At 44.7% G+C, this 19,072-nt stretch overlaps 2 protein-coding genes across 2 annotated transcripts; one reads left to right on the forward strand and one right to left on the reverse strand.

Annotated features, from left to right (window-relative positions):
* The first annotated feature begins 3,272 nt into the window (after positions 1 to 3,272).
* Positions 3,273 to 6,396, forward strand: LOC125313641. Its single transcript, XM_048273444.1, has 5 exons — positions 3,273 to 3,618; positions 3,790 to 3,980; positions 4,156 to 4,392; positions 4,540 to 5,300; positions 6,006 to 6,396. The coding sequence occupies exons 1-5, from the start codon at positions 3,273 to 3,275 to the stop codon at positions 6,394 to 6,396; spliced, it is 1,926 nt and encodes a 641-aa protein (XP_048129401.1).
* Positions 6,397 to 14,896: 8,500 nt separating this feature from the next.
* On the reverse strand, positions 14,897 to 16,675 carry LOC115728160. The gene is made up of 2 exons (XM_030658493.2): positions 15,814 to 16,675; positions 14,897 to 15,525 (listed from the first exon to the last, which is right to left on the reverse strand). The coding sequence occupies exons 1-2, from the start codon at positions 16,673 to 16,675 to the stop codon at positions 14,897 to 14,899; spliced, it is 1,491 nt and encodes a 496-aa protein (XP_030514353.2).
* Between the last annotated feature and the right edge of the window lie 2,397 nt (positions 16,676 to 19,072).

Raw genomic sequence — 19,072 nt, forward strand, 5'->3', positions numbered from 1 at the left:
TAACCCCCTGAAGTATCGTGGGTTCGACCTTTCCAAATCTTGCGCTTTCCACACTGGAGAAAGGGGGCACGACGTTGATGGCTGCTACGTCCTCAAGCATAAAGTCCAGGATCTTCTAGAGGGAAATCGTTTGTCGTTTAAGGACTTCGAGCCGAATGTGCAGAGGAACCCGCTACCAGGCCATGCCCTAAATGTGGCGATCATTGAAGAGGTAAGGAGCGTTACTAAAAAGAGATTCCGAATAGGTGTCATGGAAATGTATCGGGCACTCGTTTTGGTGGGCGCTGCAGATGGTACGAATTTAATCCCCATCCAAGAGAAGAGTGTGCGCATCGTTGAGATGGTCCGAACCGGAGTAATTCGAGCTACCCCAAAGGAAGTCATTGGCTCTTTACCCTCTTATGTGGTTGGTATTCCCGAAAGCGCCCTTGTTGAGCCAAACTCGGAGACGGCTGCAATCGAGTCGGAAAACGTGAATGTACTCGAGGTGGTGCTGGCGCGGCCGATCGAGAATCATGATCTAATAGCCGATGCCTCGTATAACTCGCACTACTGGGATCAAGAATTCTCGGGAAGTGTATATGTTGCATGAGAAATCGTTAATACTTTAGGACAACCCAATGGTGGATATGATTTTCTAGTAAAGTATTCACCACGATCTTGGTTCTTTGAGAAGCCCGTCCTTGAGACACGAACTTATTGGAATGAGTGGGGGGATGAGTTCGATGCACTGGAGCCCACCGACAAAGCGGTCGCACTAATTGAAGCAGAATAGCGTGTCGGCACGGAAGATGCCGCTTTTGATGATGCAGTTGCCCCTGAAATAGTATCGGATTTGAATGAGACACTCATAGCTATGGCAGAGCTCGTGGTAATAGACCTCACCGTCGTAGAGGACCTATGTAATTATGAGCTTGAAGATGAAGGCCACATGGTTATTGATCTCACTTCCGAAGAGTTCATCCGTATGGGGGCTCAATTGGATGCTAGCTTGGACATCGTGGGAAGCAGCTTATGCCCAATCGGGGTTGATACACCATCAACGGTTGTGAGTGAAGGCGCACCTGTTGCCATCGACAATAAGGAAGTGGCACGGGACTATGGGACTGAGGCGGTTGATTCGGTCACCCGAATGGGTCGTTCTTATGCACCTCCAAGGCCGTCTCGGAAGAAACCCGTGACGGAAGTGGAGGCTGAACATCTTCTATCCGTTGTAAAAACTAGTGAATTTTACGTGGTGGATCAGCTTAGAAAAATGCCGGCCAAGATTTCTATCCTCGAGTTATTCCAATCGTCGGAAAAACATAAAGATGCCCTTTTAAAGGTACTCAACAAGGTGCATGTTCCCGATACTCTCGGCGCACTCCGGTTGGAGGAATTCGTTGGCTCTATTCTATTGAATGATCAAATATCATTTTCTGATGAGGATCTTCCGTCTGGTGGTCCTTCGCATTGCAATGCTCTCCACATCTCCATTAAATGCCGAAGCGGAATGATTTCACGAGTCCTTATTGACAATGGGTTTGCGGTGAACATTTGCCCCCTGAGTACATACCGTCTACTGGGATTTGAAGAGTCGCAGATGCATCCATCTAGGTCAAATGTGAGGGCTTTCGATGGTATGAGCAAGAATGTCCTCGGTGAGGCTAAACTGGAAGTGTTAATTAGGCCTTCCAAGTTCTCAATGACGTTTCAAGTTCTGGACATTCCATCTTCCTTCAACATCTTGTTGGGTAGACTGTGGATTCATATGGCTAGGGCCGTCCCTTCAAGCCTCCATCGGAAGGTTCAATTTATTGATAACGACTAATGGAGAAATGGACATGCAACTTCTTGAGGGAGTAGTCGTCTCATACATCCGGCCTAGGGCTGAAGAAGAAGCCGGTTATCATACATTCGAACCGGTATCAACAATACATATCCCGAAAGATGCTATCACTCAACCCCCGTCGCTATCTGGGCCCGCCCTTATGTCTAGCAAAGTGTTGCTTCAATACGGCCATATCCTCGAAGAGGGTTTGAGATTGTATGGTCGGGACATCACTGAACCCATTCGCGCGTAACCGGATAATGGTCCTTTCGGACTTGGTTATTTTGGAAGCCGTAACCGATCTGACGGCCCCACAGCCCGTCTGTTTCGACATAGGCGTCGTAATGCAGCTAATCCTTACCCATCTCCCATTTGGTGTAGTCGCTATGGTCGAGGAAGTTAGGGCAACCAGGAAGGTCGCACGGATAATGCCGCTCGCCTGGTGGTGGGCGAGAGTTCTTGTAGCCGACTCATTGGAAATCCCCTCAAGTTGTGTTTTCCCCGTCCGCCCAAAATGTTAGATGACACAAGCTTCTCTAATTTAGAAGGGATAGCACAACTGTTCGAAGAACCCGGTAATGACACCGTCATCACACTTGCTGATGTTGACACCTTCTTTGAAAAACAGACTCTCAAGGGTGAGCCTACCGATTCTCGGAAGATTATTCCGGATGAGCCTTCCGCATCCGAGGAGGTGGAGTCGTCAGGCGATTCCCCCAACTCTCCAGAGTAGGATCGTGGATTTATCTATTTTTTGTTATGTATACATGCTGTGTTGCCCTGTCTCCTATCGGGGAACATGTTTTTGATGTGCTAACCGTTTTTTGGATATCCCCAAGTCTCGAGCCGTTGGCTTGGGGGGAGTGCATATTGTAATGCGGCTCCCAGTTAAATAAAACGAGCACATGTTTATTAAGGACGTGTGAAAGTATACTACCAGTCCCATGACAATGCGATTATGAGCCTAAGTATAAGCCTGATGACTGGACTTTCACACGCTTCCTAGTTTTGGCTTTTTCAAAAAAATCCGGATTACCCGATAATATGAGGGTATTTCCCGGAGCTTACCCATTTGAAAAATGTTGTTGTAAATCTGTTTTCAAAAATACACTTTTTCGCTTTTTGTTTATATGTCATTGAAATGAATTAACCTTTCTGCATTGTGCCTCAGCCATAGCATTCTTCATATTCATGATAAGAGCACATGTAACTCGAACTCGCTAAGCGACGATTCTTCAGATTCGGGCAGCGATAGTGAAGATCTAAAAGGGATTGAGATCGAATGGAGTCGCCACAAGGAATCAAAGCCATTGACAGCTGAACCGATCGTCACGGTGAATTTGGGTGCTGATGACAATATCCGAGAGACCAAAATCGGGGTAGGGTTACGGGAAGCACAAGCCGCCAGATTGGTCGGTCTTCTTCATGAGTTTCGGGATGGATTCGCTTGGTCTACACCGATATGCCGGGATTGGATCCAGATATCATGCAACATGCACTACCGACTAACCCGGATATACCGCCGAAGAAACAACGGTTGAGAAGGACAAAGCCTGAATTGTCTAAAAATATTGAAGATGAAGTAATGAAGCTCCCGAAAGTCGATTTCATTGAAGTCACTCATTACCCGAATTGGATAGCGAATATCGTCCCGGTGATGAAGAAAGACGGGAGAGTCGGGGTGTGCGTTGATTACCGTGATCCGAATAAGGCCAGCCCCAAAGATGACTTCCCGCTTCCGCATATTGACGTGCTAGTTGACAAGACGGCTGGGTTTGAGCTTTTCTCCTTCATGGATGGTTTTTCAGGTTATAACCGGATTCAGATGAAAGAAGAAGATAGAAGGAAAACTTCCTTTATAACCCCATGGGGAACTTTTTGCTATAGAGTCATGCATTTCGGCCTGAAAAATGCGGGTGCTACATATTAAAGAGCTATGGTGGCCTTGTTCCATGATATGATGCATAATGAAATTGAAGTATACGTCGATGACATGATCGCGAAGTCAAGATCAGGCGAAGACCATGTTGCGATTCTCCGCAAGCTATTTGAGCGCCTACGTAAATACCAGCCACGTCTCAATCCCGTAAAGTGCATATTTGGGGTAAAGTCTGGGAAATTATTGGGCTTCATGGTTAGTAGTAGGGGCATCGAGATTGATCCGTCCAAGGTAAAGGTCGTATGCGAGCGAGCTGCGACCCTCGTCTTCTGTGAAGGAAGTTCGCAGTTTCTTGAGGAGATTGAACTATGTGGCAAGATTCATATCTCGGTTGTCGGAGACCGCCAAGCCATTTTTCAAACTTCTCAAAAAGAATGCAAAGATTGTGTGGGATATTGAATGTCAGACCGCTTTCTTGAAGATTCAGCATTATCCGACCCATCCCCCTGTTCCGGTTCCACCTGTTCCCGGCATGCCTCTAATCTTTTATCCGACCATCCACAAGGAGTCCTTGGGAGCTGTATTGGTGCAGAAAAGACCATCGGATGGAAACGAATGTGCGATATACTATCTTAGCAAGAAATTCTCTGATTCCGAAGCCAATTACTTGGAAGTCGAGAAGACTTGCGTAGCTTTGATTTGGGTATTACACATATTGCGGCAGTATACCCTTCACCATCGGATCATGTTAACCACCGAATGTGATCCCATTAAGTATCTGCTGGAAAAGCTGGCGTTGGTTGGCAAATTGGCCAAGTGACAGATTCTTATTTTCGAGTTCGATGTGCAGAGCATGACACAGAAGTCGGTGAAAGGTCGAGCAAAAGCAGACATGTTAGCAGAGAATGCTGCGGGACCGCAGGCTGGAGATGAGATAAACCCTCTTGATGACCGTGTTTTACTGGTTGCTACGGAAAAGTGGAGCATGTACTTCGACGGAGCCGTTAACTTATCCGGATCTGGCACAGGGGCGGTCCTTATCTCTCCGGATGGCCAACACTACCCAAGAGCCGCCAAGTTATTGTTTCCGTGCACTAATAACATCACTAAATACGAGGCCTGCATTCTCGGGCTACTGGCTTCTGTAGAGATGGAAATTCGGAGATTGCAAGTTTATGGCGACTTTGCCCTCATTATCCTTCGGACGGAAGGTAAGTGGAAGACTCGTGACCCAAAGTTGATCCCATATCACGAGTTTCTGGAAGATATAATCGAAGAGTTCGATGAGATAGCGTTCGAGTATCTTCCTAGAGCCCAGAACCGGTTCGTAGACGCGTTAGCCACCTTATCCTCAATGTTCCAAGTGACTGCAAGTTCGGACATCGAGCCATTGAGAATCAAAATCTTGAAGCATTCCGCTTACTCCATGCTAATAGAAGAAGAGGCGGATGGAGAGCCCCGGTATCAAGATATTAAGGTTTACCTGCAGACCGGAGAGTTTCCTAAAGGTAGTGAAGCGGTTGCACTGAAATATCTAATGAAACTATCTTCAAAGTTTTTCCTCAGCGGCGATACGTTGTACAAGAGGTCATATGACTCCGTTCTCCTAAGGTGCGTTGATGCCAAGGAAGCCAATCGGTTGATGACTGAAATTCATGAGGGTGAATGTGGCCCCCGTATGAATGGCCACCTGCTGAGTAAGAAGATCATGAGATTGGGATATTCTTGGCTCACTTTGGAAGCCGATTGTATTCAGCATGTTCGTTCCCCGCCATCGGTGTCAGGTCTATGGAGATAGAATCGCTGCTCCTCCCAATTAGTTGCACCCGGAGGTCGAGGCGTGGCCTTTCTCAATGTGGGGGATCGACGTCATAGGGCCAATTAATCCCAAAGCTTCAAACGGATATTGTTTTATACTTGTGGCAATTGACTACTTCTCAAAGTGGATTGAAGCGAGTTCGTATGCCAATGTCACAGCCAAGAACGTAGCCAGGTTTTTGCGTCGAGATATTTTTGCTCGATATGGAGCACCGGAGGCTATAATCACGATCAACGGCTCAAACCTCAACAACAAGGTGGTTGACGAGGTTCTTGGTGAGTTTCGTGTCCAGCATTTGAATTCTTCGCCTTATCGCCCGCAAATGAATGGTGCTGTAGAAGCGGCGAACAAGAACATCAAGAAGATTCTATCCAAGACAGTAGAGAACTATCGGGATTGGCATGAGAGGCTCCCCTACGCACCGATGGCATACCGCACGTCGATCCGCACTTCAACCGGGGCAACTCCTTTCTCGTTGGTATATGGTATGGAAGCAGTGCTACCGGTGGAAACAGAGATTCCATCACTCGAGATTCATCACGATTGAAACTACTCGAAGTAGAGTGGATTCAACAGAGATATGAACAGTTGAATATGATCGACGAGAAAAGATTGCGGGCTATCTATCATGGTCAGGTGTTACCGAAGCGTGTGGCAAAGTCGTTCAACCGTAAAGTTCGTCCCCAGCTTTTCGAGATCGGTGACTTGGTGCTGAAGAAGAGATTGACATTTATACCGCACTGCGGCGGCAAGTTCACACCAAACTATGAAGGGCCATATCTGATCAAGAAAGTCCTCCCTGTTGGCGCGTTGATTTTAGCCGAGATGGACGGCCAAGTCCGGTCGAGTCCCGTAAATGCTGATATGGTGAAGAAGTATTTTCCATGAATAAAATCAGAGGCTTTGATGGGTTTTTCCTGGGCGGATCCGAGTCACTCTAATTGTAAACATCATGCATATCATGCATACATATATATATCACACTTGTGTTGCAGATTTAGGTGTGAAGCTCAACGAAACCGAGCCAAATGACTGGATTAACTTAATATGGAGCGCCTTAGATAAAGGAAACCGGCAAATGACCGACGCTCGAGGCCGCATAAAAAGTCGTGCCCTACCTCGGCGGGATCGCTTAAATAAAGCAAAACCCCCCACACGACGCCAATAGCGTCGTAGCCCGGTGGTTGGGGAATGAAGGCGGTCCAGACGCGATCGGGGTTCGAACCCCGGAGATGGCATCCCAATGAGCCCCACTATAAAAATGGGGGGGCTCCCTTGTAAATAAAATAAAAAAAATAAGAAAAGAAAACTTTTGCACTTGTTTCATTTTTTGTAATAATAAAAAAATTTTGCGCCTCTTTTATTTTTTGCAAGAAGAGGGGAGCATTTCTCCCGGAACGAAATCGGGACGACCGGAGCAACGAAGAATTGTGTCGCTATCCATCTTAAGAAGTGCCCTTGCCACATAAATTACTACACCGATGCACCAAACTCATTTGATAACTTCCGGGAATAGGACAGTTTGTAAAATCCCAAGATGCTTTATTAGCACGAGATCCTCGAAGACCGAACACAAAGGGTCAACTGGTCTTTGCAGCCCAGGTAAGTATCCCTCTCCTAAAAATTTTGCAAGAAGCATTGCTGTTCAAATGTTTCATCCTCAGCTGGATTATATTAAATGTTCAATCGGTAAAGCATAAAAAAAAAATTCATCCTTGGTATAGTTGGAGTTCATGCTTCAACTCATTCAAAAAGAAAAAGAAAAAGAAGCATCCACGTTCACTCAACAAGTGCGTCCATTCGTGCATACATGCATCTTACATTGAAATTTCCCGCAAGTTCATTTGATGAGATGATTTTGCCGAATGAAGCGGAGGTATTGAGTTTGCCAAGTGAGAGTGCTTAAGATGAGTGGCAAACCCCACCTAAACACACTCCCGATACACTTTGAGACCGAGTGAAGTGAGAATAAGATTTGTGTCTTAGGATAGAGGATCCATTCGCAATGTATACATGGGTTGAAGTGACGAAAGGCGGATCCTTCTTCTTCCCATACACAATATATCCATTGCTAGCCACTTTGAGCTTGAGTAAGGAGAAATGCAAAATACCCCTGTCAAGAACCACCCCACACCAGGGCAAATGCAGGAGATTATAGTTGAAAATCAATTGGAGAAAGGTAAGAAAGATTTAATTGTCTTCACTTGCGTTAACCTTTGTGTGGTAACTTCAGGTGAATCTTTATGGAGATTCGAAGCGTCCCAAAATGAAGAAAAGCATTTCGTTCTCTACCCAAACACCGAATACCCTTTGTTAGTCAAATTGTGCCCGAAATCATTCATTTCTAACTAGAGTGGTAATCATCTCCCCAAATTGAGGCAAGACAAATGATTTACCAGAAAAATTGGCATCAATGTGAAATGTTTCGAGAATCCAGAGAGCTCATGAAAATAGCAAAGAAGAGAAGAAAAAAAGGAAAAGGAAAATCAAAGGGCTAAAAAAGCAAAGTGCCTAGTAAAAGCAAGGCCAAAGCCCGGAGAGGAAAAAACCAAATGCAGAAAAGCATTGAGCTTACCTCGAACAGAAACTAATGCAGAAAATAGAGAAAAAGTCTTTTCTTGCCAAGCACAAACAGATAGCTCATTGGATTCTCGAGGCAGGTTGTAATCTCCAGAGTCGGATGCTTTTCCCGGATGGAGCGAGATTGGTAAAAACACCAAGATGGTCACCAACTCATAAATCCCATAAAAAAACAAAAATCATCAAAGCCTATAAGCCTTCCAAAACCGACATTACAACCCATCCGAAGACTCTTCCGATTGGGATGTTTCGAGTTGACATGAAGACTTTACAAAAAAGCTACTGCCCGAAGGAGTGGAGCCAATCATTTCTTGTCTTATCTTCCAGGTTCTTGACTTGTAAACCCGGTGAAGGTAGTACTCTCAAACATTTCCCCGGTGTGGCTTCAAAGCGGGAGAAACCCCTTATGTAAGCCCATGACCAAACCAACATTACGGTCCCCGAAAGACTTTTCGGATTGATCAATAATGTATGCATTGCGAATATGTTCGAAACCTTAGGCACGAAAAGAGTGCGAGGTCTCGAGAGTATTTGTCCCAAAACTCTCGAGCGAGCGATTGGGATCAACGAGAATACCCCCGGAGAGAGTGTGTGAGAAACCCTTTCGGATTAAGGATTTTAGCCTGGGATGCTCAATAAACCCTTTTCATGAAGCAAAATTGTTGTTTTTCATGAACCAAAGTTTTCAAAAAAAACAAAACAAAACAAAAAAGTAACAAAAAAAAATCGTCATTTTCGGGAATGACAGTTCTCCCTTCAATTAATTTTCCCCATGGAGTCTAATGGTCAGCGATGTCATCTAACCGAGTGAGAAGCTTGCGGTATCGCATTACGCCAAGTAGCTTCCCTAGCGAGTAGACTTAGCTCTATCTGCCTATGCATTTAATGTCATCTACCCATCATTCCGAACATGTTTCATAAGTCCCGAGTTATGTAGGGACCCAGGTTGAGCGGTTCAATCATCTACAACATGTTTTGAATTGTGAGCGAACATATCACGGATGTTCATTGGCGTTCGTATTTGTTCGAACTAACCTTGTTTGGACAGATATGACGCCAAGTGCTTATCAAGAGCCAAGTCATGCGAGTGTAAGTCACCGCGGCAGAGTTTGTTGACGATATTTCCACCTCATTCAGAGTTTCGATCGACATGCAAGTGCTAAGGTCGAGAGCTTGTCCCGTGCAATCTAGAGAATGTACTCCAAAGGCCGAAGTGTAAGTTCAGCCCCAAGTAGCACTCTCTCCCCATTAGTACAATTGTTCGTTGGAACTAACCTTTTTTGGACAGGTAAGGTGAACTTTAGCTTCCCGAAGTTCGTTCCATAAACAGGTTCCTCACTCGGGTAAGCGGATACAATGCCGAGGGGAATTGAGTCCTTTTAAAACAGCCTTTTCATGGGTCAAAGACCGTGAATTGAGACTTTTTCAAAATAGCATTTTCACGAGTCAAAGACTCTGAACCGAGACTTTTCAAAGCCTTTTCATGAGTCAAAGACTCTGAACCGAAACTTTTCAACATCCTTTTCACGGGTCAAAGACCCCGAACCGAGACCTTTTAACGGCCTTTTCACAAGTCAAAGACCCTAAACCGAGACTTTTCAAAATGGCCTTTTCACGGGTCAAAGACCCCGAACCGTGACTTTTCAATCGCCTTTTCATTGGTTAGAATACCGTGAACCGTGTCGTTCCCTTTGGGGCCAAGCCCGTATCGTTTATACGGTCGTCCCAGAGGTGTGTTTGTTTGAGCTAACCTTGCTCGGCCAGGTACGGAGAGGCACGGAGCCTCGAAGCCGGTTCCCCGAGCAAGTCCCCTCAAGTCGGGTGAGCCTTAAAGCCCGGAGCAAACACATTACCAAGTGAAGGCCAAGCCCGTATAGTTTATACGGTTGTGCCATTTCCATATGAGGGCCAAACACGTATCGTTTATATGGTCGTCCCGTAGTTTTGTTTGTTTGAGTTAACCTTGCATGCGCAGGTACCGAGAGGTGTGGAGCCCCAGAGCATATTCTCCGAGCGAGTCTCTTCCTTTTTTTTGGTTTCCATAGTTGCTTTGGAGGTTTTCCCAAGCACTCGTCAAGTTAGTTCTTGACAAAATTAGGTGTCCTTTTGTCTTAAAAGGGAACCTCTTCGAGCTCCCCTTTCAAGAGGGGCAGTGCGTGACATCTAATTTTGGAGGTTCGGTATTTTATTTTGTCTATCTTATTTTATTTTATTTTTCGTTTAGAATATTGTCTAATTGGTCAATTATTTTTTTCATGTGTTTTATATATATACATATATGTGCTCTCTTATTTCTATTTCCAAAATGAAAAATATATATATCTTAAAATTCTTTTAAGAAAAAATTATTAAAAAAAAAAAAAAATCTGATCCGGCTAAATCACTCGAGCCCGCACCAGCCAAAAATTGGCCTATTGGACCAGCCCACGTGTGCGCCCAAGTGGGCCGTCTCCTTTTCATTTTCCCACGAGAAACAAGCCCACGCGACGCAGGCCCAACCGCTTCGATTTTTCCTTCCCGTCTAAGCTCGGGCAAATGGCTCGATTCTTTTTTTATATTATTTTTTATATTTTTATTTTCCCTTTAGCCCCTTTTCACGCGTGAGCAGCTCCCTCATTATTACCATTAACTCACCTGCACACACACTTACGTCACTACAATTTTTACCACATATCGCACGTGGTCTTACGCCAACCCACGTCTACATCATGCGTGTTTCACTCCCATCCATGTAAACAAAACTTGCTGAAGGATGCAAGACTTGCATAAAGGAGAGAGAGGTGGGCGGGCTATTGGTTGGGTTGAGTGAAAAAAAATGAGGAGGAAACAGGAAAATAGAGGGAAGGGAGAAAGTTAGAGCAGAAAGTTGGTTTGCTCGGTCGGAAAGAGAAGAAGGGGGGAGATTCTAAAAAAGGGGAAGAAAAAAAAGGCTCCAAAAAGTTCCAAAAAGTTCGTTTCTCCTCGTCTCGCCAACCGGGTAAGTTTTCTTCTTTCTCTCTTTAGTTTTTTTTTTTACCCGGATAGGATTGGTGTCTTTCTTGTTCATTTATTCTTCTTGTCTTCGTGTAATGAATGTTTATATTGCTTTCTCTTAAACCTGGATGTGTTCTTATACCTACATGGAGCCCACGTTCTCACTCGTTAGTGTACCCTGCTTCGCTATAATGTGTTTGCGATCGATGCTTGTTGGCTTCCTCATTCTTGTGCACGCTGTCGTCTATACTGTTTGGCCGAGAGGTTAGTCTAGCCGTAGCTCGTTTTCTCTTGCGTTGGTGATAACTAGAGTAGTTTCGCATCGCTATTGGTGGATGGTCGGCCGTTATGGGTCGGCTGCGTTGGTTCTTGAGAGGACTTTGGATTGCAAAGGATAGTTCGGATGAGCGCAGCGACCCTTTTTTTTAGTAGAGCAGAGGAGTTTGGACGAGTTTGACGCCGAAGCCTAGCGGCCGACGAAACCGGTGTCGGTACCAACGCTCCAGATCGGTGGCGCGCCAACGCGAGCGGGAGAAGGCAATGCGGGATCAGATCGGTAGTGCCTTGCGAGTTAGGTGGACCAAAGCAATTGGATTACGGTGGTAGTTTTTATCGCCCAGGGGTGACGGACGGCGGTCGAGCGAGTCGGTCGGCGACGATCGCGGATGGAGGCGACGCAAACGTCAACACACGGTGACTGCGAGTTCGGGCTGAGGCGATGTGAGGGTGAACAGAAAAGATTCGAGCTTGGGCGGAGGCGACGCGAATGTCAATGTACGGTGACACTAGCTCTAGCAGAACCGGTTGGCGCCTAGGGAAGTCTGGCGGGGTGGCGACGCGAAGAACGAGTCCCGGCGTTGCAGCGGCGAGGCGAGCAAAAGCTGTTGGCGTCGCGATGGCGGGAACACCGTCAATGTTGCAAAGAAGATGGCGCATGAAGAAGATGGTGAATAGGAGAAGACATGATGCTGGGTGGGGATTTGGTCTTTGTTGGGGCCTATTTCGTTTATTTGATTAGGTTCGGGCTCGAGTTGAAAGCTGAAGGAGAGATGGATTGGGCGTGTGGATTGGTCGGTTGGGCTGGGTTTAAAAGGAGAAGGAACTCGAGTGGATTTGCGGAATAAAGAAGAAAAATGGGCTTAGGCGGATGGGCTGGTAAAAAAAAAAAAAAAGGAGCTATTGGGCCTGTGTTGCTTTGTTCCGGAGAGGGGCTGGCTTGGGTATTGGTAGTTGGGCCGAAATCAGGCGTGGACCCAGTTTAGTGAAAATAAAATATTGGGCTTGAACCCTTTTGTGTCCTCCAGGGCCGGGTTTGGGTCTCTCCCTGAGACCGGATCGGGCCCGACGACCTGATCCAGGTCCGAGTCTGAGAACCCGACCCGGACCTAGCTCCAGTTAATTAAAAAATATCTATTAAATAATAATAATAATAATAATAATAATAATAATAATAATAATAAAATTTCAAAAAATAAATAAAAATTAAAAAAAATCAGAAAAATTTCATAAAATTGAAAAAATGGTTTCTTTGACCTTTTTACCCCTAATGTGAATTTTCACATCTCAGATTGGCATTGATTGAAGACCGATGTTCAATCCGGTCTGATACTATTGTAATTCGATCTTCGAGTCGAAATTGTTTATTTAAAGATTGCCATTATAGATTTGGTCCGCATGTGCTTACCCCGATCTTTATTTGGCATATTTATCTTATTGAGTGTTTACATACACTGTCTTTTGAAAAATTGCCCGTTAATCGTTTTTCCTATATTGTTAGGTTAAGGATAAATAGGTAATTGCACGAAATGAGAGAAAAACATTATGCATGATCATTTAGTCTTGGTTAAATATGTGATAAGTTTAAAATGAAATGCAGAATGTGTGGTCACCTTAGGGAATATTGACTGGTTAGGTACCGGAAGGGTGCTAATTATCTAGTTAGCGTAAACAAGTCCCCCGAACCTAGAAGCTCAGTTGCGTAGGAATCGAGATAACCCTCCCGTGTCTCGATTGGTTTCTAGCTGACCCCAATAGGCTAGTGGCGACTCTTAATAGCATTTTAATTTGCTAATCAAGAAAAGAAATCCAATGTCACGCGAGGTAGAACTTGGGAGAGTCCACGCCATTGATCTATGGCAATATCTCTAGACCCGTCGGACCCTCCCGGGGAGGCCGAAGGCGAAGTCGCGACAGCAATGTGTTCCCATTTCCAGCGGCTTTAAAAGTCCTTCAAGTTTCCGGTGGTCCGCCTAAACCCGTTGACATGTCAGACATCTTGCCACATATTGGGCTATATCTCTTTTCATTCCACTCCACCAGTAATTTTGTCGAAGGTTCCGATACATTTTTGTACCTCCGGGATGAATACCGTACTTGCTTCTGTGAGCTTCATCCAGGATTTCCTTTCTCAATTCTTTATTGTTCGGTACGTAAATACGTCCACGAAAATGGACAATTCTGTCCTCCGACAAACTAACATCCATCGGTTTTCCTTGTAGTGCTTCATTCCGAATCCTCTTAATTCCCTCGTCTATTTGCTGCAATGTTCTAACTTTTTATACCACTTCGGGTTCAATTCTAAGCGTCGCCATAATACCAGTTACTTCATCAATCTCTAATTTAAACTCCGAATTTGGAATTTCTTCGAGTAAATTCCACGTTTGTAACTGTAAGTTTGCTATTGACGCCGACTTTCGACTTAAGGCGTCCGCTACCCTATTGGCCTTCCCAGGGTGATACAATATATCACAATCGTAATCCTTTAGCAACTCTAACCATCTCCGTTGCCTCATATTCAATTCCTTTTGAGAGAATAAGTACTTGAGGCTCTTGTGATCCGTATAGATTTCAAACTTTTCCCCATATAAATAATGTCTCCAAATTTTTATAACGAACACTATCGCTGCTAATTCCAAGTCGTAGGTAGGATAATTTAATTCATATGGCTTTAATCGCCTAGATGCATAGGCAACCACTTTACCATGTTGCATCAAAACACACCCAAAACCCTTATGGGAGGCGTTGCTGTAGATTACAAATCCTCTTGATTCCGACGGTATAGTCAATACCAGCGTTGTTGTTAAGTTCCTCTTCAATTCCCGGAAACTTCTTTCACATTCTGCATTCCATTCAAATCTCACATTTTTCCTAGTTAACATAGTCAAAGGACCGGCAATTCTCGAGAATCCTTCCATGAATCTCCGATAATATCCTGCCGATCCCAAGAAACTATGAATCTCCGTCACCGTGGTCGGTCTTGGCCAATTAAGGACCGCTTCTATATTTACCGGATCCACTGTCACCCCTTCTCCATTAACGATATGCCCCAGGAAAACCACTGGATCTAGCCAAAATTCACATTTGCTAAATTTGGCATACAACTGATGATCTCTCAAGGATCGTAGCACTAACTTTAGATGCTGCCCATGTTCCTCCTCATTCTTGGAATAGACCAATATATCATCAATAAACACGATTACAAACTTGTCCAAGAATGGTTTAAATGCCCGATTCATTAGATCCATAAAGGAAGCTGGAGCATCGGTTAGTCCAAATGGCATTACTAAAAACTCGTAGTGACCATACCTCATCCGAAACGCTGTCTTCGGAATATCCTCCTTTTTAACCCGTAGCTGGTGATATCCCGAACGAAGATCAATCTTGGAGAATACAAATGCTCCATGAAGTTGATCAAACAGATTGTCAATCCTTGGGAGAGGATACCTATTCTTTATTGTTGCCTTATTCAATTGTCTATAGTCAATACATAATCTCAAAGATCCATCCTTCTTCTTCACAAATAACACTGGAGCACTCCAAGGCGACACACTGGGTCTTATAACCCTTGATCCAACAACTCCCGTAATCGTACTTTTAATTCCTTCAACTCATTTGGAGCCATCCTATAAGGGGCTTTAGATATGGGCTCCGTTCTTGGTGCTAGTTCTATTGCAAATTCCACTTCTCGCTCCGGGGGTAGTCTAGGTAATTCTTCGGGAAATACATCCGGAAACTCTTTGACTACAAGTATTTCCTCGAATTTCTTTTCGGGTTTTTTCTTATCATTAACGATTGCCAGAAATCCGTAACATCCTTCATCTAGTAACTGGCGAGCCTCGACTATCGAAATGAATGCCCCCGCAAGACTTGTCCCATTTCCTCGGAATTCAAAATTAGATTCATTTGGTGGACTAAAAGATATCAACTTTCCATGGCAATCCACCGTAGCTCGTTGTTTCTTCAACCAATCCATGCCGACAATGACATCAAAGTCATACATAACCAACACCATCAAATCAATCATCTGTTCCCTCCCTTCAATCTTAATCTCGTAATTTCTACATATTAAAGTGGACAAGACACTATCTCCCACAGGTGTCGAGACAACTAATGATATTTCTGATCGACTATATTTCAATCCATGCAACTTCACAAATCGGGCAGATATGAAAGAATGGGTAGCACCTGTATCGAACAAAGTATAGGCATTATGTCCGTGTATAGAGACGATACCCGTGATGACGTCCTTAGAAGCCTTAGCCTCCTCTTGCGTCATCGCGTACACCTTTCCTTGTGCCGGTGGTCTTTGCAGATTTTGTCATCCTCCGCCCCTTGGTGGTCCTTGAGGCTGCTAGGAAGGAAGTGCCTGTGTTAATAGCCTATTCCTTGGACAATCTCTCACTATATGTCCCACTCGACCACATCCAAAGCATTTCCTCTCCGCCAAACACCGAGCGGATCCATGGAACTTACCACATCGACGACATGCTTCATTTGAATTTGACTTTCTCTCCCCAATCCATACTCCACCTGGCCTATAAAAATTTCCACCAAACCGTCTCTTATTTGGGTTAAATTGAGGGCGGCTCGACCGCATCGGCCTTTTGCCATATTTTTCATTGTCTTGGGTCACTGGAGCCTTGGGTTCGATTTCATCCCCCATCATCTCTTGCTCCACATATTGTACCTTACTACTGATTTCTCCATAAGTCATTGGTCCGAAAGGTGCTAATTGCTTCTGTATTTCTGGCTTTAGGCCTTTCAAAAACCTCTTTGCCTTAGCCTCAAGATGCTCGACCGGGCGAGAAGCAAACCTCGATAGTTCCGAGAACTTCGCCTCATACTCATCTACTGTCCTTTCGCTTTGCTTCAATTCCACAAACTTGGTCAGCTTTCTATCTCTAGCACAACTCGAGAAATACTTCTCATAGAAAGCAGTAACAAAGTTTTCCCCGACTATCACCGATCCCGTAGGGAATATCGCGTCCTTCATCGCTTGCCACCAATACATGGCATTCCCGTCCATCCGATACTCTACCGGGGTCATCTTGTCTACCTCAGTACAATTTAATAGCCCGAATATCTTTTCCATTTCCTTAATCCATTGCTTCGCTTCTTCGGGTTTTCCAGTTCCTGTGAACTTGGAAGGTTTCAACTTTAGAAATTGTTCTACTAATCCTTGGGTATGACGTTCACCCCCACCAGCATTAACCGCAGCATGTTGTTGTGCTCTTTGAGCTATCAATGCTCCCACTTGGGTCGGCGCCTCCAAAATACCATCCACTCTCGGGTCATTAGTAGCAGCTCCCGGCGGTGGTGCCCTCGCTCCGCTCATTCTTACGTTCTACAAACAACTATTCTTCAATAAGTAACAAGTTCAACTTGTCACCGATACCAAATAAGTAACACAATCGTTACTAAGACTTAATTTAATAGCTATAGCAATCACATGCACGGTCTCCTTAGACTCTAAAATTTTAGCGCACCTTATCACTCTAGGTAAACCTAGGCTCTGATACCAACCAATGTTGTCAGAACCCAAACTATGGAGTTCCGGGCTCGCCACGTAGCTATCGAATAGAATTAATTTAAATACACACATGCTTGAGTTATCAAAACACGGCACTTATTTATTAAAAGGCCGATAATAGTCGGGTTTGTTTACATAAACCTGGGAGGTACACATCAGGTGGCTATCAAAAAGTGGCCCTTTGCCCTACCTGGTCATGAAAAAGAACTCAGAGTTGAAACAACCGACTCCCGACAAAACTCCCATACAACCCGACACTCATACATATCAACGAGTACTTTGGCCCATGCCGTACATCATAAACCTTCTACACTACTATACTAAGGCCCTCTAAGGCACCATGTAGTCAAAGGGTAGGGGCCCCACAAATCTCGGGCCATCCTCCGTAACACCATACACAGCCACATATATATATGTGGAAACCCGTCTACATCTAAACCGCCGTTCACCCGGATGGTGACGGTGACTTGAACCACATCAAGATCGGGTAGCCTAGGGCATACGTAGGGCTCCACGCTTACAAAGACTTGCGTGGGTATCCCGTAGAAAAGGGTCCGCGGACTAGCCATTACCTAAAAAAAAAAAATAAACAACAACGGGGTGAGAAAACTCAGTAAGTCAGATTCCTAACTCACCGACTAATTTACTCAAAAAGATGATCAAGTGACAACATGCAGTGTCGGCATCAAAATCTCCACTAAGCCCCCACTTGTCGCTTAGTAACAAGTTCACTACATGCATTAAGATATATGTATCTACTCGCGGTGGAATGAAATTATGATATGATGCATGTGGTATGTTTTGCTTGGCACTACTGTGACTCGAACAATTTAGTTAATCAGTTTCGATGTTGTCTCGTTCCACCATAGAGACTAGTCCGGATCACACAGCAGGACCGCCCGGATCACACAGGAGGGCTACCCAAATCACATAGCAAGGTCCTCCCATACACTCCATGGGAAACACGTGCTCAAGCTTAGAGTTTGCTTCCACCGCACACCATTGGCCGTAATAAAATATGCAATGATTTATTCATATATGCACGTGAATGATGCACGTCTCTCTTTACTATACCGAGCATTTACACAACAAATTTTCATACTCATTGTATCCATGACGAAAAACTTTATTACCTTAATGCATTACGAAACTACCACTCGATACTACCAAGTATGAGTACCAAAGCCAATAAGCCTAACACCAATCATGCATTCTACACTTGAATGCCAATAGCTGTCAATCCCGGTTGCTTGACGTTGTTCTAACTTTCTTTCCAACCCATGTGGCTCGAAGCCTCCCCTAACAAGCATGTCTTCTATTACCCTGCTTTTCTATCCCATTCGGTCTCATGGTATCCCACTAACTACAGACCAATTCTTCCTCATTTATTTACTCTTTCCCCTTTTATTTTATTTTTTTTTCTCCCCACTCAAGCTTCTTGATTTCACCATACATCAACCACACGCCCAACAATTCACATGTATCCGCAGAGCCAATTTCGCCAAGATCCCTTTGCACCCGACGGACACCGTTCCTCATATCGTCACAAAATTTACCCTCCTTCACCAACAACTTGCTTCCACAAAACCCAGTCCCTTTTCACATGCAAACTTGAATATTTTCGAAAAACCCAGCCTATTAACATGCATTGTAGCTTTAATGTTCAAACATGCACTTCCTCTCTTCAAATTTTTTTTTTTCGCAACTGGACAGCAGCTGGACCGACCTCACAGCATTTTCCTCACCGCGCTAGTACTCATGTCCTCCAAAAACAACAAATACCTAAGATTCTCTTAACATGCAGACTCACACGGCATCCGACATTGGCCACCCGAGGTTCACCCATCAACCTACTCACCGTCATCGTCACATTGCGCAAACTAGTTAGCGGGTTAGGAAGGTGACTTACCGAGATTTCTATCGTGCCTTAACCGGTGTTTGCTAGTCGCGATGGAGCCCAAAAGTTGGTGCGCGCACGAGCTACTGAAGAGAAGGAAGCGTCGTCGCCGGGAGTTCTTTTGGTGAAGACAACGAGGTGCAGTCGCAGGAAAGAAAGGAAAATGGGTTTTGGTGGAGTAAAACAAATTTTGTCGCTAGGTGGGCCAAGACTTACGGCATTCTGCCCACAACTAAGTAGTACAAAAAGGGCATTGGGCCTCCCCTTTTTTTTTCACAGCCCAACACTTGAAGGAAGGAAGGATT

This window comes from Rhodamnia argentea, chromosome 2 (assembly GCF_020921035.1).
Source record: "Rhodamnia argentea isolate NSW1041297 chromosome 2, ASM2092103v1, whole genome shotgun sequence".
NCBI classification, from domain to species: Eukaryota; Viridiplantae; Streptophyta; class Magnoliopsida; order Myrtales; family Myrtaceae; genus Rhodamnia; species Rhodamnia argentea.

Bases quoted from the DNA above. Each gene is read 5' to 3' on its own strand.
- LOC125313641 (XM_048273444.1), top strand. From the start codon at position 3,273: ATGCCGGGATTGGATCCAGATATCATGCAACATGCACTACCGACTAAC. The intron at 3,619-3,789 runs GTTATAACCGGA...ATGAAATTGAAG, and splicing joins CTTCATGGATGGTTTTTCAG to TATACGTCGATGACATGATC. The intron at 5,301-6,005 runs GTGCGTTGATGC...GTATGGAAGCAG, and splicing joins TATGACTCCGTTCTCCTAAG to TGCTACCGGTGGAAACAGAG.
- LOC115728160 (XM_030658493.2), bottom strand. From the start codon at position 16,675: ATGAGCGGAGCGAGGGCACCACCGCCGGGAGCTGCTACTAATGACCCG. The intron at 15,526-15,813 runs GTAAGTTCCATG...TGTTCGATACAG, and splicing joins TGAAGCATGTCGTCGATGTG to GTGCTACCCATTCTTTCATA.